Consider the following 21,789-nt stretch of genomic DNA (forward strand, 5'->3'; position numbering starts at 1 on the left):
GCAAGGGCGGTTCGTTGCTCCAGAGCCTTTCCGTTCACCTTCACACTCCTGGGCCAGACTACACTCAATCATATGACCTACTGAAGAGATGAGTCTTCAGTAAAGACTTAAAGGTTGAGACCGAGTCTGCATCTCTCACATGGGTAGGCAGACCATTCCATAAAAATGGAGCTCTGTAGGAGAAAGCCCTGCCTCCAGCTGTTTGCTTATAAATTCTAGGGACAATTAGGAGGTCTGCGTCTTGTGACTGTAGCGTACGTGTAGGTATGTACGGCAGGGCCAAATCGGAAAGATAGGTAGGAGCAAGCCCATGTAATGCTTTGTAGGTTAGCAGTAAAACCTTGAAATCAGCCCTTGCCTTAACAGGAAGCCAGTGTAGGGAGGCTAGCACTGGAGTAATATGATACATTTTTTTTTGTTCTAGTCAGGATTCTAGCAGCCGTATTTAGCACTAACTGAAGTTTATTTAGTGCTTTATCCGGGTAGCCGGAAAGTAGAGCATTGCAGTAGTCTAACCTAGAAGTAACAAAAGCATGGATGAATTTTTCTGCATCATTTTTGGACAGAAAGTTTCTGATTTTTGCAATGTTACGTAGATGGAAAAAAGCTGTCCTTGAAACAGTCTTGATATGTTTGTCAAAAGAGAGATCAGGGTCCAGAGTAACACAGAGGTCCTTCACAGTTTTATTTGAGACGACTGTACAACCATCAAGATTAATTGTCAGATTCAACAGAAGATCTCTTTGTTTCTTGGGACCTAGAATAAGCATCTCTGTTTTGTCCGAGTTTAAAAGTAGAAAGTTTGCAGCCATCCACTTCCCTATGTCTGAAACACAGGCTTCTAGCGAGGGCAATTTTGGGGCTTCACCATGTTTCATTGAAATGTACAGTTGTGTGTCACCTGCATAGCAGTGAAAGTTAACATTATGTTTTCGAATGACATCCCCAAGAGGTAAAATATATAGTGAAAACAATAGTGGTCCTAAAATGGAACCTTGAGGAACACCGAAATGTACAATTGATTTGTCAGAGGACAAACCATTCACAGAGACAAACTGATATCTTTCCGACAGATAAGATCTAAACCAGGCCAGAACTTGTCCGTGTAGACCAATTTGGGTTTCCAATCTCTTCAAAAGAATGTGGTGATCGAAAATACATTGAGTTCCATACTGCATCCCCGTATAAAGACAAACTCACTTCCTTGACAACTTCCTTCACAACAGCTCTGCGCTGCTCTGCGAAGCGCAAGAAGTATGAACGCCCTTATTTCTGCAGAGCCCATATCACCATAAATACTGCACTGCCAATGCAGATGTGAGATTGACCGTATAGCGCTTTTAAAGGGAATAGGGTGCCATTTGGGATGTAGCCAACAGCTTGACACCTGGCTGCACTGATCCCTGTTCATATGGAAATATATAGCAGTCAGGGCACGGATAACAGGCATCATTTCATTTATCCCTGAGTCATACTGAGACTGAGCTAACAGAACATCACATCATTTAACATCACATAACACATTTATGGTAGTCATAGCTACTGTCAGAACTAACTAAACCATGTTCATATGCAAATATGGAAGTTATTCACAGGGCTAAAATATACACTGTTTCCCAATTAGTCAGACATAATATCACATAGTTTAAACTATAGCATATGGAAATATGCCAGTTAGTCAGGGGACAGGTAACACACACCATGATGCTCAGCCTCAGTGCATTTTGCAATGAGTCATACTGTGTCTCACACACACACTTACTAGCAGTATGTTATATCCAGAGACATACAGTATAATGCTGTGGATGGCTTCACTCAGCTGGCCAGAGAAAACTCATGCAGTTCCCATCATATTACACGATAACAAATTGTGTTTTATTACAGATCCGAAATACCTTGACATGTATCTAGCAGCATACATCTTCATTTCAAATCTTATGATTCCTATTGTTATAACATTTCTTGAAAGAATACAATGGAAAATATATATAACTGAAAAGTTGAGGGAAAGAGATTGGTGACAGTTGGTAGGAAATCTTGAGGTGAGAGTTGTGATGAAGATAACAGCAGAAACATTGTGCAAGAGATGAGATAAAATATTAAACAAGAGCAGCACAGTCATGTACAGTCTACGGGTGATGTACAGTCTACGGGTGATCCAGTCAGGGTGATGTACAGTCTACGGGTGATCCAGTCAGGGTGATGTACAGTCTACAGGTGATGTACAGTCTACGGGTGATGTACAGTCTACGGGTGATGTACAGTCTATGGGTGATGTACAGTCTATTGGTCATGTACAGTCTATGGGTGATGTACAGTCTACGGGTGATCCAGTCAGGGTGATGTACAGTCTACGGGTGATCCAGTCAGGGTGATGTACAGTCTATGGGTGATGTACAGTCTACGGGTGACACAGTCAGGATGATGTAAAGTCCACGGGTGACACAGTCAGGGTAATGTTCAGTCTACGGGTGACACAGTCAGGGTGATGTACAGTCTATGGGTGACACAGTCAGGGTGATGTACAGTCTATGGGTGACACAGTCAGGGTGATGTACAGTCTATGGGTGACACAGTCAGGGTGATGTACAGTCTATGGGTGACACAGTCAGGGTGATGTACAGTCTATGGGTGATGTACAGTCTATGGGTGACACAGTCAGGGTGATGTACAGTCTATGGGTGACACAGTCAGGGTGATGTACAGTCTATGGGTGACACAGTCAGGGTGATGTACAGTCTACGGGTGACACAGTCAGGGTGATGTACAGTCTATGGGTTATACAGCAAAAGCTAAAGAAGAAACTAGGTAGGTGTGGTCAGAAGTATGCAGACGTGGGATACGTCCCAAATGGCTCTCTATTCCCTATATAGTGTGCTTGTTTTTTTACCAGGATCCATAGGGCTCTGGTCAAAAGTAGTCCGCTATAAAGGGAATAGGGTTCCATTTGGGACAGAGACTTGGTGTACACCAGCCCAAGGACGTAATAAAAAGAGGACTGTATTTGACCTTAACAGCCCTGTCTAACACACACTGGGCTGGCTCAGACTAAAAAACGACATATTGTTTGGGAGAAAAGTCCCAAAAGATCACTGGGGTTTAGAATGCTATGGCTGCTATGGGGGGAGATACAATTAAAATACCAACAATATTAGGAAACATCAAATGTAATAATGTAGTTATTTAAGCCGTGTAAATATGAAGATGTATAATGAGATTATACTCTCATAGAGTACATGTAAGCCTATGTAACCCTATACGTGACCGTTCCTTGAACTGGTACTGGGCCTCAAGATTTCGGGTGCAATCTGCACTAGTGCCCACTCAGAAACCACTGCAGAGACAACAGGACTTTGACTAGCCAAATAGTGGTTAACACAATGAAGGCTGCATGTTTCACTATCAGTCATTAACCTCTCCTGTCCAAATATGTCTCAGTGGTTAATAATCTAATATTTCAATAGCCGATCTCATCAAAACACAAACAGAACAATGACCAGTGCCAAACTAAAGAGAATGATCAAAAGTATATCTTGTAGTGTTTGATTATAGCGAGCAAACAGCACAGTGTACTCTGCATCTACAGTATAAGGATGCTTGGTGAGCCAGCAGCATAGCCTGGTAGACCAGACTGAATGCTGCACTCACAATGGTTCAATCTGGTTGAAACCAGGCTATATCCAGCAAGCTCTCTGACCAAATATAGGAGAATGATCAAAATAAATAATCAAAAGTGACATATTGTATTGCAGCTTGCTTGATCAAACAGGTTTCCCCTTTCCATCTATCCTAAGGATGATAATGCACGGTGAACTAGCGGGCTCTCAGACCAGCTGTAGGAGATATAGGAGCAGCATGGCGGCGAGATCAGCAGAAGAGAGAAGAGACGGAGGAACTTAATGAGGTAAGAGTAGAGATAACTTGGTGACCCTTGTCCATTCAGTCTGCAGCCTTAATGGAGGCTAGGACCATAGGGATAAAAGCTATATTATATGGCAGGTACTGAACTGTCAGAGGGAATGACATTTAGAGAAGCAGGAAGGAAAAATAAAGAGTTTAAAAAGTATGGCTCACAGCGATGGAAGGTACATCTCATATACACACACAGGTCTGACCAGTTTCCTCATGGATTGGAACTGTTATGTCATATTTCCGAGCATCTAGTAAAGCAACAATAATGAGTATTAATAACTGGAGTGAAGTAGATTGAAAATGGTGTTTTGGAACATGTTGGCAGTATGTGAAGCTCTGTGGCTCTGAAACTAACAGCTGGAGATAAAAACTGCAACAAGCAACCATTTCATTTCACTTGGAAGTATGATGTCATCATTTGAAGAATGGCAACATATTTAACTAGATTACTGAGGTATTGACGTGTTTGTCCTCTCTCCGTTTCCCTCTGTCCTACCATTAGGTCTAGGCCGTTTCCCTCTGTCCTACCATTAGGTCTAGGCCGTTTCCCTCTGTCCTACCATTAGGTCTAGGCCGTTTCCCTCTGTCCTACCATTAGGTCTAGGCCGTTTCCCTCTGTCTTACCATTAGGTCTAGGCCGTTTCCCTCTGTCCTACCATTAGGTCTAGGCCGTTTCCCTGTGTCTTACCATTAGGTCTAGGCCGTTTCCCTCTGTCCTACCATTAGGTCTAGGCCGTTTCCCTCTGTCCTACCATTAGGTCTAGGCCGTTTCCCTCTGTCCTACCATTAGGTCTAGGCCGTTTCCCTCTGTCCTACCATTAGGTCTAGGCCGTTTCCCTCTGTCCTACCATTAGGTCTAGGCCGTGTCCCGAATGTCACTCTATTCCCTTTATAGTGTGGTACTTTTGACCATAGGGCACTATATAGGGAAATAGGGTGCCATTCGGGACACTCATATTCAACCCTTCTGTCGTGCGTAAAATGTCATCTCATGTAGGTAAGTGGTCCGTTTAACATTTATGAAATGTAACAGCAACTGCAATTTATTGAATTTCTCTACTAGAGTGAGAATCTCCATGAGGCAGTATCTGGTTATTACCGTGACGACGCATGAACCCAACAACCGGTATGTTGTCATCTGAAGAGAAGAAGCAGCAAAGTCATCAACAAAGAGTCATCAGTTTGATGTGGACCTAGCCAATGAGTGCATGCATGTCATATCAAATCGTTCTCTGGTCTGTGGACCAATGCCCAAACACACACAGCAAAAACTAGGACCTTTCGATTCAAAATTAAACTCAATACACTTCATGTAGATTTGGATTGTTTGCAAAAAACCTGGCAGACTAAAAGGTTATTTTTCTTTTCTTTCCAATTTTCACTTAGTCATATATTGATGCCAATGGATGTTAGGATTCACCCCCATGGGAATAACAAGATCCAAATGCCATTGTAAGACAGATGGTAAAAACATTTAGAAACTTAAAAACAATAAAAACAAATCTGCAGAGTAAATAAAACATTGGCAAAACTTCTCAGAGGTGTATTTACTTTAAAGTATCCACACTTGTGTATGAAAACGATCTGATTGACTTAAAGTCTTAGAAATGTGACTGTTAAAAAAATGGATGTACGGCTCTACAAAGTCAGAAGCCGGTAAATAATCTGTTCTGTTTGGTCTGGTACTCTCTATCCGTAGCTCCGCCATGGCACAGGTTACATGTGGAAAAACTGCATAAGTACGTACGTGGTTGAGGTGACTTCGTTTTACTGGCTTTTCCAAGAGGGAATCACCATTGAGACCTATAGTACAATACAAAATTGAAACAGATGTGTTCTTCCTTGATCGATCAGAAACAAAATTCATTGAAACTTGCAAAATATAACTTCAATAAGTTATCATAATAACTGAAATATTTCAAATGTCCTATATTATGCCCTAGATCTACACTACCGGTCAAAAGTTTTCAAACACCTACTCATTCAAGGGTTTTTCTTTATTTTTACTATTTTATACATTGTAGAATAATAGTGAAGTCATCAACACTATGAAACAACACATATGGAATCATGTAGTAACCAACAAAAAGTTTTAAACAAATCAAAATATACAGTTGAAGTGGGAAGTTTAAATACACATAGGTTGGAGTAATTTTTCAACCACACCACAAATTTCTTGTTAACAAACTATAGTTTTGGCAAGTCGGTTAGGACATCTACTTTGTACATGACACAAGTCATTTTTCCAACAATTGTTAACAGACAGATTATTTCACTTATAATTCACTGTATCACAATTCCAGTGGGCCAGAACTTTACATGCACTAAATTGACTGTGCCTTTAAACAGGTTGGATAATTCCAGAAAATGATGTAATGGCTTTAGAAGCTTCTGTTAGACTAATTGACATAATTTCAGTCAATTGGAGGTGTACCTGTGGATGTATTTCAAGGCCTACCTTCAATCTGAAATAAATCATTCTCTCTACTATTATTCTGACATTTCACAATCTTAAAATAAAGTGGTGATCCTAACTGACCTAAAACAGGGCATTTTATTCGGATTAAATATTAGGAATTGTGAAAAACTGAATTTAAATGTATTTGGCTGAGGTGTATGTAAACTTCTGTATTTTATATTTGAGATTCTTCAAATAGCCACCCTTTGCCTTAATGACAGCTTTACGACATGATTCCATATGTGTTATTTCATAGTTTTGATGTCTTCACTATTATTCTACAATGTAGAAAAAAATTAAAAAAATAAAGAAAAATGGGTAGGTGTTCTAAAAACTTTGACCGGTAGTGTATATAATGAAACACCTACAGACAGAAAGAACATAACATTAAATAAAGTGTGAGATGCTTGTGGTCCAGACAGAGAAGTACAAAGTATATTCAATTACTCTAATACCATTTATCTTTCTGAATAATCTGTCATTTAAAAACCTACTGAAGCATATTAAAACATTTACATACTCTGATTCCAGACGTAACAGAGTTTAAAAAATATTTGTTTTCAGGCGGCCAGCTCTATATGGTACACACTTATTGTGTGAATTCACATTTTGAAGTCTAAAACCATTTTAAATGAGCTGAAAGACACAGGGAACGAGTGCACTGTTTTGATTTGTGTGACGCCCAGGTCCTATGATAATGCCAATCGTCTCTCTCTTCGTTCAAGGAGGATGATCAGTGACGTGTTCCTCCTTTACTTCAGAGGGCAAAAAAAACTTCTCCCCCTCTTTCCTTAGACCACAGTGATCACTATAAGAAACTCATGGCGTTCAGAGAGGAGAGGGCTTCCTATAGACAGGAGGGGTCTTCCTATAGAAACTGTGTCAGAGGTTGAGAGGTACATCATCAGGTAGTCCGTGGTCAGGGGCGAGGTGGAAGGGAGGAGGTGCAGTGACGGACAGATCTCAGGTGCTGGTGAATAGAATCCCTGAGAGAAGGAAGAAGGAAGAGAAAAATATCAAGGAATTGTGTGTGTGTGAGTGTGTGTGTGTGTGTGTGTGTGTGGTGTCCCCTCTCATACCTTTGTGTAGTGCTACTCAGATGTGTGTTTCCACGTCAGTGTACCCAGGAATCATGTTTCCGTTAGAGCAGGCCGCCGGGGGCAGCATATGATCCGTGCTGGAGTCATCCGGCCCCCCATCCTGGTTCTCAAAGGCTCTCTGCTGCCGCCGGTGTATCAGAGGCACAAAGAACAGCACAATGCCCCCCACGATGGGAGGGCCCCCTGCCAGGTAGAAGGCCATGTTGTAATCACCACAGTAGTCATGCAGGAGTCCTGGGGGACAAGGGAGGGAGAGGTTTCAGATGTAGTGTATGGAACCACTACTCGTTACTCAAGATAGAAGCACTGAGCAAATCTCAATTGTATTTCCTTGATTCCTCGTGTCCACTCGCAACGCCTCTTTCTCAAAATGAATTGGTGGAGAAGATCTAAGGGAGAAGCTTTTGATATTTTGCTCCAATGTCCTTTGATATTCACCCACTATCTTGGTGATTCAAGTTGTTTTACCTGTTTGTCTGTTTTATTCCAGCAACTAGCTCAGAACTAATAATTAGCGGTCTTAAAATGTCTAAGAAGATAAGAAATAGTTTATTAGTCTGGAGGGCTGTCAGATGGTACAGCATCAGCAGTCAGGCGCCAGCTAGGGGCATGTCTTTGCGTTATCATTTTTACAGGGTAACCATAGAAACCATGCGTACCACTAAATTGGGGTACATTTTATTAAAACGTTCCTCAGCAAAGTGTGTCTAGTGTATGTCCAGGGTGATGGGTAACACAGGCCAAAATATTCAGTCAGGAGCTAGCTAGCTAAGTGGCCATGCCATAAACAAGAACTGAAAATGACAGATAATTCCTCCAACATCTGGCACTAAGAAAAGAAAGAAATAAAGAGAAAGAGAGAGAGAGAGAGATTCAGCCAGGCCTCACAGGACGCAATGTCAATACAGAACACTGAGGCTCTGAGAAGGAGGACGAGCCGGGAGACAGACCTGGGTTTATTATTCAGAATCTTTCAATTACTTTAGCCATGCTTGATTGAGCTTGCCTGGCGGGATGTAATCAATTATTCAGTCTACTAAAATGTAGTCTGCAAACCCCACACATCTGGCACTCAAGGCAGACTCAAGCAAAGCTCAAAGTATAAACAAATATACCTAATACTATTTGAACCCAGGTGTGCCGGGAGGCGAGCAGACAGGCTTATGTCCAGTCTGGGTGCTGCTGCTGCAGCCTGACGGGGCATGATTCCTCCTCCTTCTCACTGGGATCTCTGGAGTGTTTTCAGACAGAGGAAATATTCTGAATATTGCAGATAGACATATAATGACTCCCTATTCAACATGACTGATACCTTTTCTATGTAATACATTTCTATCAGAATCATTGCATCACTCTGAACAGCACCCTGGTGGTCTGAACAGAAATGTGGCGAGTGGCAGTGGAGCCTGAAGAATGGCAGTGGAGTAGCAGAGCCCCATAAATGCAGCCATAATGTCTACCAACCATCGCTAAACTATCCACTATCCGAGACTACTACTCCCTCTGAAACAAATTACCAGCCCTGGATCTCAGCCACTTTACTCAGGGTGCATCCCAAATTTCACCCTATATAGTGCACTACATTTGATCAGAGCTCTATGGGCCCTGGTGAAAAGTAGTGCACTATAAAGGGGATAAGGTGCCATTCGGGATGCATACTCACTCTATTTACTCTATAGACCAGCTACATTCAGAGCCAAGACCAATGACGTACATAAACGCAGTGAATATACGCATGTATCTGGAGGAGACATGTCAGCTCAACGGCATGATAAACACAAAATACATTATCCTAATCCTACCCCATTTATAATTCCATATGGAATGTGGCTATCCTCAAAGGACGTACAGGGCCTTTGGAAAGTATTCAGACCCTTTGACATTTTGCTAGGTTACAGCCTTATTCTAAAATTGACAAATGTTTTTTTCCCTAATCAATCTACACACAATAACCCATAATGACAAAGAAAAAACAGGATTTTATAAAAAATATAAAAACTGAAATATCATATTTACATATGTATTCAGACCTTTTACTCAGTACTTTGTTGAAGCACCTTTGGCAACTATTACAGCATCAAGACTTCTTGGGTATGACGCTACAAGCTTGGCACACCTGTGTTTGGAGAATTTCTCCCATTCTTCTCTGCAGAACTTCTCAAGCTCTGTCAGATTGGATGGGGAGCGTTGCTGCACAGCTATTTTCAGGTCTCTCCAGAGATGTTCGATCGAGTTCAAGTCTGGCAGGGCCACTCAAGGACATTCAGAGACTTTTCCCGAAGCCACTCCTGTGCTGTCTTGGCTGTATGCTTAGGGTCGTTGTCCTGTTGGAAGGTGAACCTTCACCCCAGTCTGAGGTCCTGAGCGCTCTGGAGCAGGTGTTTAATCAAAGATATCTCTGTACTTTGCTCCGTTCATCTTTGCCTCTATCCTGACTAGTCTCCCGGTCAGTCCCTCCTGCTGAAAAACATCCCCACAGCATGATGCTGCCACCACCATGCTTCACCGTTGGGATGGTGCCAGGTTTCCTCTAGAAGCGACGCTTGGCATTCAGGCCAAAGAGTTCAATCTTGGTTTCATCAGACCAGAGAATCTTGTTTCGCATGGTCTGAGAGTCTTTAGGTGCCTTTTGGCAAACTCCAAGCGGGCTGTCATATGCCTTTTACAGAGGAGTGGCTTCAGTCTGGCCACTCTACCATAAAGGACTGATTAGTGGAGTCCTGCAGAAATGGTTGTCGTTCTGAAAGGTTCTCACATCTCCATAGAGGAACTCTTGAGCTCTGACAGAGTGACCATCGTGTTCTTGGTCACCTCCATTACCAAGGCCCTTCTGCCCAGATTTCTCAGTTTGGCCGGGCGGCCAGCTCTAGGAAGGGTCTTGGGGGTAACAAACTTCTTCCATTTAAGAATGATGGGGGCCACTGTGTTCTTGGGGACCTTCAATGCCGCAGACATTTTTTGGTACCTTAAAAAAACTGTTTTTGCTTTGTCATTGTAGGGTATTGTGTGTAGATTGCTGAGGATGTTTTTTTATTTAATCTATTTTAGAATAAGGCTGTAACGTAACAAAATGTGGAAACGGTCAAGGGGTCTGAAAACTTTCCAAAGGCACTATATAATGGTACTACTATGCTAGCTCGGGACTTGACTTTTCTCGATGGGAAGGAATAGGTTCCTGTAGAGAAACTAACCATATTTTTTATCACGTTGGCTTCCACTCCTAAGTTTTGAGGTGATACTCAGCAGCAATTGCCTGTCACATAGAAGTAAACCATCTCTTTATCACCTGCCATTCAAAATCTTTGGAAGTCAGTGTTTAGTAACCCAAGGAACCGATAGTACTCAATTTTATTTTATTTTATATAGCCCTTCGTACATCAGATAATATCTCGAAGTGCTGTACAGAAACCCAGCCTAAAACCCCAAACAGCTAGAATGCAGGTGTAGAAGCACGGTGGCTAGGAAAAACTCCCTAGAAAGGCCAAAACCTAGGAAGAAACCTAGAGAGGAACCAGGCTATGAGGGGTGGCCAGTCCTCTTCTGGCTGTGCCGGGTGGAGATTATAACAGAACTATGCCAAGATGTTCAAAACTGTTCATAAGTGACAAGCATGGTCAAATAATAATCATGAATAATTTTCAGTTGGCTTTTCATAGCTGATACTCACCAGCGATGGGGGGTCCTGCGGTCATGGGCAGGGCCATGAGTCCCAGTAAGTATCCTATAGCCTGGGAGGCCTGCATGGGGCCCACCAGCTCAAAGGCTATAGGAGCCATGATGGTGATGAAGCAGCCGTCACACAGCCCCAGGAACACACACACCATAATCAGGCCCTCGAACACAGTGCACTGGGGGATCATCATGGACATCAGCCCCAGCACCATGAACGACACCGACTGGGGGAGAGAAGAGCAGGGACAATAAACACACAATAATTAATGCCATTTAGCAGACACTTTTCTCCAAAGTCACTTGAAGTACAGTGGTGTGGGCGTACATTTTACTTTGGGTGGCGTTGTGTAACATGTCGGAGAGAGGAGTCTTAGGTTAATGTTGTCCAATACCTCTCCAGACTAATACCTTCTCCCTTATACACTCTTTCACTTCATACAGAAACAACAAAGCAACTGACCAACATGGCAAACAACTTGGGTCAAATCCATGTCAAATACTTTCAACCACTTCAATTAGTTACATTTTATCAAGCGCAGCGAGTTCTTTACTTACACTACCGTTCAAAAGGGGTCACTTAGAAATGTCCTTGTTTTTTAAAGAAATGCTTATTTTTTGTCCATTAAAATAATATCAAAATGATCAGAAATACAGTGTAGACATTGTTAATGTTGTAAATGACTATTGTAGCTGGAAACGGCAGATTTTTTATGGAATATCTACAGTTGAAGTCGGAAGTTTACATACACTTAGATTGGAGTCATTAAAACTCGTTTTTAACCACTCCACAAATTTCTTGTTATCAAACTATAGTTTTGGCAAGTCGGTTAGGACACCTACTTTGTGTATGACACAAGTAATTTTTCCAACAATTGTTAAGATGGGCAAAAGAACACAGAAGGCCAGCCTCCCGGAGTCGCCTCTTAACTGTTGACATTGAGACGGGTGTTTTGCAGGTAGTATTTAATGAAGCTGCCAGTTGAGGACTTGTGAGGCGTCTGTTTCTCAAACTAGACACTAATGTACTTGCCCTCTTGGTCAGTTGTGCACCGGGGCCTCCCACTCCTCTTTCTATTCTGGCTAGAGCCAGTTTGCGCTGCTCTGTGAAGGGACTAGTACACAGCAATTTCCCGCATTCAGTGGCCTTCTTTCCTAGAGCAAGAATAGACTGACGAGTTTCAGAAGAAAGTTCTTTGTTTCTGGCCATTTGGAGTCTGTAATCAAACCCACAAATGCTGATGCTCTAGATACTCAACTAGTCCAAAGAAGGACAGTTGTATTGCTTCTTTAAATCAGGACAACAGTTTTCAGCTGTGCTAACATAATTGCAAAAGGGGTTTCTCATGATCAATTAGCCTTTTAAAATTATAAACTTTGATATCTAACCAACGTGCCATTGGAACACAGGAGTGATGGTTGCTGATAATGGACCTCTGTACACCTATGTAGATATTCCATTAAAAATCTGCCTTTTCCAGCTACAATAGTCATTTACAACATTAACAAATGTCTACAGTCGTGGCCAAAAGTTTTGAGAATGACACAAATACAAATTTTCACAAAGTTTGCTGCTTCAGTGTCTTTAGATATTTTTGTCAGGTGTTACTATGGAACACTGAAGGATTATTACAAGCATTTCATAAGTGTCAAAGGCTTTTATTGACAATTACATGCAGTTGATGCAAAGAGTCAATATTTGCAGTGTGGACCCTTCTTTTTCAAGACCTTTGCAATCCGCCATGGCATGCTGTCAATTAACTTCTGGGCCACATCCTGACTGATGGCAGCCCATTCTTGCATAATCAATGCTTGGAGTTTGTCAAAATTTGTGGGTTTTTGTTTGTCCACCCACCTCTTGAGGATTGACCACACGTTCTCAATGGGATTAAGGTCTGGGGAGTTTCCTGGCCATGGACCCAAAATATCTAGGTTTTGTTCCCCGAGCCACTTGGTTATCACTTTTGCCTTATGGCAAGGTGCTCCATCATGCTGGAAAAGGCATTGTTCGTCACCAAACTGTTCCTGGATGGTTGGGAGAAGTTGCTCTCGGAGGATGTGTTGGTACCATTCTTTATTCATGGTTGTGTTCTTAGGCAAAATTGTGAGTGAGCCCACTCCCTTGGCTGAGAAGTAACCCCACACATGAATGGTCTCAGGATGCTTTACTGTTGGCATGACACAGGACTGATGGTAGCGCTCGCCTTGTCTTCTCCGGACAAGCTTTTTTCCAGATGCCCCAAACAATCGGAAAGAGGATTCATCAGAGAAAATGACTTTACCCCATTCCTCAGCAGTACAATCCCTGTACCTTTTGCAGAATATCAGTCTGTCCCTGATGTTTTTCCTGGAGAGAAGTGTCTTCTTTGCTGCCCTTCTTGACACCAGGCCATCCTCCAAAAGTCTTCGCCTCACTGTGCGTGCAGATGCACTCACACCTGCCTGCTGTCACTTCTGAGCAAGCTCTGTACTGGTGGTGCCCGATCCCGCAGCTGAATCAACTTTAGGAGACGTCTTGGCGCTTGCTGGACTTTCTTGGGCGCCCTGAAGCCTTCTTCACAACAATTGAACCACTTTCCTTGAAGTTCTTGATGATCCGATAAATGGTTGATTTAGGTGCAATTTTACTGCCAGCAATATCCTTGCCTGTGAAGCCCTTTTTGTGCAAAGCAATGATGACGGCACATGTTTCCTTCCAGGTAACCATGGTTGACATAGGAAGAACAATGATTCCAAGCACCACCCTCCTTTTGAAGCTTCCAGTCTGTTATTCGAACTCAATCAGCATGACAGAGTGATCTCCAGCCTTGTCCTCGTCAACACTCACACCTGCGTTAACGAGAGAATCACTGACATGATGTCAGTTGGTCCTTTTGTGGCAGGGATGAAATCCAGTGGAAATGTTTTTTGGTGATTCAGTTCATTTGCATGGCAAAGAGGGACTTTGGAATTAATTGCAATTCATCTGATCACTCTTCATAACATTCTGGAGTATATGCAAATTGCCATCATACAAACTGAGGCAGCAGACTTTGTGAAAATTAATATTTGTGTCATTCTCAAAACTTTTAGCCACAACTGTACACCGTATTTCTGATCAATTTGATATTATTTTAAAGTACAACAAATGGGGTTTTCTTTAAAAAACAAGGACATTTTTAAGTGACCCCAAACTTTTGAACAGTATTGTATGTATTTGAAATAATCATGGATTTTAAGTATATAGTAGCCATCACCATCCAGGGGAAAAAAACAAGGGGATGTGGCTGACGTGCTAACCCATATTTAAACATCTGAATTGGTTCCAATTAAGCTGACAATTGGATGCCGAAGAGGGTTACCTCACCTGCATCCAGATCTTCTTGGCTCCGGGAATGAGGTCTCCTACTTTCCCGAAGAGGAGGCGTCCCACGCCAGATGAGGCTCCTATACACACCAACAAGATCCACTCCTTCTGGGGCTCCTTGAACTGCTCCTTCACGAAGTTCATCTGGTGGAAAAGAACAAGAGGAATACTTTAAAATGTCCATTGCTTAGTGCCTCCCGAGTGGCGCCACTGTCTAAGGCTGTGCCACTAGAGAATCTGGGTTCGAGTCCAGGCTCTGCAGCCGGCCGCGACCGGGAGGCCCATGGGGCGGCGCACAATTGGCCCAGCGTCATCCGGGTTAGGGAGGGTTTGGCCGGCAGGGATGTCTCAATACACACTAGCGACTCCTGTGGCGGGCCTGGCGCAGTGCACACTGACACAGTCGGTGTACGGTGTTTCCTCCGACACATTGGTGCGGTTGGCTTCCGGGTTGGATGGGCATTGTGTCAAGAAGCAGTGCGGCTTGGTTGGGTTGTGTTTCGGAGGACGCATGGCTCTCGACCTTTGCCTCTCCCGAGTCCATATGGGAGTTGCAGCGATGAGACAAGACTGTACCTACATCAATTGGATACCACGAAATTCGGGAGAAAAAAAAAAATGTCCATTGCTGCTTTCAAACCAAGCCCCCTGGATACATACACACCCTGAGGGGTTGGAAGCAGCCAAACCATGCCCCCTGGATACATACACACCCTGAGGGGTTGGAAGCAGCCAAACCAGGCCCCCTGGATAAATACACACCCTGAGGGGTTGGACGCAGCCAAACCAAGCCCCCTGGATACATACACAGCCTGAGGGGTTGGAAGCAGCCAAACCAGGCCCCCTGGATACATACACACCCTGAGGGGTTGGAAGCAGCCAAACCAGGCCCCCTGGATACATACACACCCTGAGGGGTTGGAAGCAGCCAAACCAGGCCCCCTGGATACACACACACCCTGAGGGGTTGGAAGCAGCCAAACCAGGCCCCCTGGATACATACACACCCTGAGGGGTTGGAAGCAGCCAAACCAAGCCCCCTGGATACACACACACCCTGAGGGGTTGGAACCAGCCAAACCAGGCCCCCTGGATACATACACACCCTGAGGGGTTGGAACCAGCCAAACCATGCCCCCTGGATACATACACACCCTGAGGGGTTGGAAGCAGCCAAACCATGCCCCCTGGATACATACACACCCTGAGGGGTTGGAACCAGCCAAACCAGGCCCCCTGGATACATACACACCCTGAGGGGTTGGAACCAGCCAAACCATGCCCCCTGGATACACACACACCCTGAGGGGTTGGAACCAGCCAAACCATGCCCCCTGGATACATACACACCCTGAGGGGTTGGACACAGCCAAACCAGGCCCCCTGGATACATACACACCCTGAGGGGTTGGAAGCAGCCAAACCAGGCCCCCTGGATACATACACACCCTGAGGGGTTGGAAGCAGCCAAACCAGGCCCCCTGGATACATACACACCCTGAGGGGTTGGAAGCAGCCAAACCAGGCCCCCTGGATAAATACACACCCTGAGGGGTTGGAAGCAGCCAAACCAGGCCCCCTGGATACATACACACCCTGAGGGGTTGGAACCAGCCAAACCAGGCCCCCTGGATACATACACACCCTGAGGGGTTGGAACCAGCCAAACCAAGCCCCCTGGATACATACACACCCTGAGGGGTTGGAACCAGCCAAACCAGGCCCCCTGGATACACACACACCCTGAGGGGTTGGAAGCAGCCAAAGAAAATACAGAATTACACATCAAATGCGTAGTAATTTCTTGATATGTCATCATGGATTCTTTCATGTGTGTTATTCCCATGTTGAATCATCAATGGGATTCAAAGTGAAGGGATTTCAACGGAGAAACAGGGATATTTTCTTCTTATAACATTCCAAATTTCCATAACCATTCCTTGGAATAACACATTTTTTCATCAACGTCCCACTGTCAGAAGAACTGTCAATAGCGAAGCAGGAAGGGGCGGAGCTATAGGTGAGTGATTTCCTTTCTCTCCTCTCCGCCCAACACCTGAATCTGATCCAAAACACAAAACCCTCTGAAGTCCATTCCTGATCAGAAGCTTCTCTCCCTGAGGAAACATGTGAAGTGTTTCCTCTGCTTTGATTCTGCACTACATGGCACCAGCATAACATCAAGGGCCATAGGATACCCATGTTTAGGGCTGACCTAAAGCAAAGATCACAACAAAAGCCGGTGGCTTTGTTTACATCTGGGCCTGGCTCTGGGGCCTGAGAAAGCAGAACAGGCAGTGGGGAGGCTGCCTAAAACATCTGACTTGTGTAGCAGAACTTCACACTACCCCTTCTCTTCCCTCCCTCGCTCTCTGTCCCTCCCTCCCACTCTCCTTCTGTCCTCCTTCCTCATCCCTCTGGGATGTTTTACGTAACATACTGCTGTGACAAGGTGTCTCCTTGATATTCCTCACATCACCATGCAGCAATGTCACTAGCTGCTTATTTTAGATAAGTGGGTCTTGTCTGACAACCTAACCCAACACACAACGTAACCTAACCCAACACAACGTAACCTAACCCAACACACAATGTAACCTAACCCAACACACAATGTAACCTAACCCAACACACAATGTAACCTAACCCAACACACAATGTAACCTAACCCAACACACAATGTAACCTAACCCAACACAATATGACACGACCTAACCCAACAACGTAACCTGACACAACACACAACGTAACCTAACACAACACACAACGTAACCTAACCCAACACACAACGTAACCTAACCCAACACACAACGTAACCTAACCCAACACACAACGTAACCTAACCCAACATACAACGTAACCTAACCCAACACACAACGTAACCTAACCCAACACACAACGTAACCTAACAACACACAACGTAACCTAACAACACACAACGTAACCTAACAACACACAATGTAACCTAACACAACACACAACGTAACCTAACCGAACACACAATGTAACCTAACCCAACACACAATGTAACCTAACAACACAACCTAACCCAACACACAATGTAACCTAACAACACAACCTAACCCAACACAATATGACATGACCTAACCCAACACACAATGTAACCTAACCCAACACACAACGTAACCTAACCCAAAACACAATGTAACCTAACCCAAAACACAATGTAACCTAACCCAACACACAATGTAACCTAACCCAACACACAACGTAACCTAACCCAACACACAACGTAACCTAACCCAACACACAACGTAACCCAACACACAACGTAACCCAACACACAACGTAACCCAACACACAACGTAACCTAACCCAACACACAACGTAACCTAACCCAACACACAATGTAACCTAACCCAACACACAACGTAACCTAACCCAAAACACAATGTAACCTAACCCAACACACAATGTAACCTAACCCAACACACAACGTAACCTAACCCAACACACAACGTAACCTAACCCAACACACAACGTAACCTAACCCAACACACAATGTAACCTAACCCAACACAACACAATATGACATGACCTAACCCAACACACAATGTAACCTAACCCAACACACAACGTAACCTAACCCAACACACAACGTAACCTAACCCAACACACAACGTAACCTAACCCAACACACAACGTAACCTAACCCAACACACAACGTAACCTAACACACAACGTAACCTAACCCAACACACAACGTAACCTAACCCAACACACAACGTAACCTAACCCAACACACAACGTAACCTAACAACACACAACGTAACCCAACACACAATGTAACCTAACCCAACACACAATGTAACCTAACAACACACAATGTAACCTAACAACACACAATGTAACCTAACAACACAACCTAACCCAACACAACACAATATGACATGACCTAACCCAACACACAACGTAACCTAACAACACAACCTAACCCAACACAACACAATATGACATGACCTAACCCAACACACAACGTAACCTAACCCAACACACAACGTAACCTAACCCAAAACACAATGTAACTTAACCCAACACACAATGTAACCTAACCCAACACACAACGTAACCTAACCCAACACACAACGTAACCTAACCCAACACACAACGTAACCTAACCCAACACACAACGTAACCTAACCCAACACACAATGTAACCTAACCCAACACACAATGTAACCTAACCCAACACACAATGTAACCTAACCGAACACACAACGTAACCTAACCCAACACACAACGTAACCTAACCCAACACACAACGTAACCTAACCCAACACACAACGTAACCTAACCCAACACACAACGTAACCTAACCCAACACACAACGTAACCTAACCCAACACACAATGTAACCTAACCCAACACACAATGTAACCTAACCCAACACACAATGTAACCTAACCCAACACACAACGTAACCTAACCCAACACACAATGTAACCTAACCCAACACACAATGTAACCTAACCCAACACACAACGTAACCTAACCCAACACACAATGTAACCTAACACAACGTAACCTAACCCAACACACAATGTAACCTAACCCAACACACAATGTAACCTAACCCAACACACAACGTAACCTAACCCAACACACAACGTAACCTAACCCAACACACAACGTAACCTAACACAACACACAACGTAACCTAACACAACACACAACGTAACCTAACCCAACACACAACGTAACCTAACCCAACACACAACGTAACCTAACCCAACACACAACGTAACCCAACACAACACACAACGTAACCCAACACAACACACAACGTAACCCAACACAACACACAACGTAACCCAACACAATATTACACAAGATTTCCTCTAAAGTTGGCTTGGTGAACTCTTGGTCAGAAAGTCTAGTTTTCCTACATACGATAAGATGCCAATCAAGCTGCCACTAAAAGCAGTCAGGGTGACATTATTTTCCCCTCGCAAAAACAGCTGGGCTGTAAACCAACACACAGCAACATTCTAAATGGAAATTATTAAAGAAAAGTGACATCATAAATTGTGCTGCAGATTACTTTAATTCTATCATTATAATTTCACTCACAGTGTAGGTGTCTCTGCCAGCAGAAAACGGTACCCTAAATAGAGCACAATATCAAGAACATGGCCAAATCTTGAAGAAATTGTATTGATGGTCCCCGAGCCCTTACCAAGTGGATGTAAGGCACAAAGTAACCCAGCACAGCCGTAGACACCCCGAACGCCCACACCCGGTAGGTGACGATGTGGAACACCTTCACGTTAAAGGCCTTCCGGACCTGGGTCTGGGCACTGCTCCAGCGGCTTCCCCGGGCAGGGGCTCCTGGCTGGGTTGTGGACCCAGCGGGGCCCCCTGGTTCTGCTGGTCCCATTGGAGCTCTCTGGGGCAGCAGGGGTCTGAAGGTCAGGGCCAGCAGGGCCTGGACCTGTTATGTTTAAAAGAAACACTTGTTCTAAGTCGAATCTGACGTTTACTTCAACGTGTCACATCATTCAAAATCAGGAAAATGTAAACAAACAGGCTGTGTAATGGATGATCATTGAACACATTACAACAGTACCAGCATGAAGAGGCTGAGGATCTGGAAGGTTCTGCTGAGGCCCAGCGGCTCCACCACCTTGGTGAGCAGCACCGGGAGGCCCATGGAGAACAGGCTGCTGCCCGCCGTCACCACGCCGTTGGCCAGGCCAAGCCGCCGCCGGAAGTAGTGGCCCAGGATCACCAGGGAGGGCTGGAAGGCAAAGGATGAGCCACAGCCAAACAGGATCCCATAGGTGAAATACCGTAGGCTGAGGGACCTGGTTGGGCAGGGGAGAGAGGTAATAAAACACTGGGAAACTAATGTATGTCAATTCTAACGGGTGAAGATGCAGGCGATCTCACTACTGTGCTATGTTCCACACTAGCATAATTTAGCACCTAAAATATACAGTGCATTCGGAAAGTATTCAGACCCCTTGACATTTTCCACATTTTGTTAATTTACAGCCTTATTCTAAAATAAATTAAATTAATTGTTTTCCTCAATCTACACACAATACCATAACGACAAAGCGAAAACAGGTTTTTAGAAATGTTTGCAAATGTATTAAAAATAAAAAATGTAAATACCTTATTTAAGTAAGTATTCAGACCCTTTGCTATGAGATTAGAAATTGAGCTCATATGCATTCTGTTTCCATTGATAAATCTTGAGATGTTTCTAAAACTTGGAGTCCACCTGTGGTAAATTCAATTAATTGGACATGATTTAGAAAGGCACACACCTGTCTATATAAGGTCCAACAGTTGACAGTGCATGTCAAGGCAAAAACCAAGAAGCCATGATGTTCAAGACAGGATTGTGTCGAGGCACATGTCTGGGGAATGGTGCCAAAACATGTTTGCACATTGAAGGTCCCCAAGAACACAGTGGCCTCCATCAGTCTTAAATGGAAGAAGTTTGGAACGCCCAAAGACCCTTCCTAGAGCTGGCCGCCCGGCCAAACTGAGAAATCTGGGCAGAAGGGCCTTGGTAATGGAGGTGACCAAGAACACGATGGTCACTCTGACAGAGCTCAAGAGTTCCTCTATGGAGATGTGAGAACCTTCCAGAAGGACAACCATTTCTGCAGCACTCCACCAATCAGGCCTTTATGGTAGAGTGGCCAGACTGAAGCCACTCCTCTGTAAAAGGCATATTACAGCCCGCTTGGAGTTTGCCAAAAGGCACCTAAAGGACTCTCAGACCATGAGAAACAAGATTCTCTGGTCTGATGAAACCAAGATTGAACTCTTTGTCCTGAATGCCAAGCGTCACATCTGGAGGAAACCTGGCTCCATCCCTATGGTAAAGCATGGTGGTGGCAGCATCATGCTGTGGGGATGTTTTCAGAGGCAGGGACTGGGAGACTAGTCAGGAACACAGGAAAGATGAACGGAGTAAAGTACAGAGAGATCCTTCATAAAAACCTGCTCCAGCGCGCACAGGACCTCAGACTGGGGCGAAGGTTCATCTTCCAACAGGACAACGACCCTAAGCACACCGCCAAGTCAATGCAGGAGTGGCTTCGGGACAAGTCTCTGTCCTTGAGTGGCCCAGCCAGAGCCCGGACTTGAACCCGATCAAACATCTCTGGAGAGACCTGAAAATAGCTGTGTAGCAACACTCCCCATCAACACTGACAGAGCTTGAGAGGATCTGCACAGAAGAATGGGAGAAACTCCCCAAATACAGGTGTGCCGAGGCTGTAATTGCTGCCAAAGGTGCTTCAACAAAGTACTGAGTAAAGGGTCTG

The 21,789-nt window shown here is 44.1% G+C and overlaps 1 protein-coding gene across 1 annotated transcript in view; it reads right to left on the reverse strand.

The window, feature by feature from the left end:
- Positions 1 to 661: 661 nt before the first annotated feature.
- LOC129827490 (monocarboxylate transporter 8-like) overlaps positions 662 to 21,789 on the reverse strand; it is a 41,039-nt gene continuing 19,911 nt past the window's right edge. The window contains exons 3-8 of the mRNA XM_055888394.1: positions 20,073 to 20,310; positions 19,683 to 19,937; positions 14,486 to 14,629; positions 11,138 to 11,366; positions 7,450 to 7,704; positions 662 to 7,356 (exon numbers count right to left, since the gene is read on the reverse strand). Coding sequence (XP_055744369.1) covers positions 7,466 to 7,704; positions 11,138 to 11,366; positions 14,486 to 14,629; positions 19,683 to 19,937; positions 20,073 to 20,310 — 1,105 coding nt within the window. The 3' untranslated portion in view covers positions 662 to 7,356; positions 7,450 to 7,465. The remainder of the gene's footprint in view (positions 7,357 to 7,449; positions 7,705 to 11,137; positions 11,367 to 14,485; positions 14,630 to 19,682; positions 19,938 to 20,072; positions 20,311 to 21,789) is intronic.

This window comes from Salvelinus fontinalis, chromosome 29, assembly GCF_029448725.1.
Source record: "Salvelinus fontinalis isolate EN_2023a chromosome 29, ASM2944872v1, whole genome shotgun sequence".
Lineage (NCBI taxonomy): Eukaryota > Metazoa > Chordata > Actinopteri > Salmoniformes > Salmonidae > Salvelinus > Salvelinus fontinalis.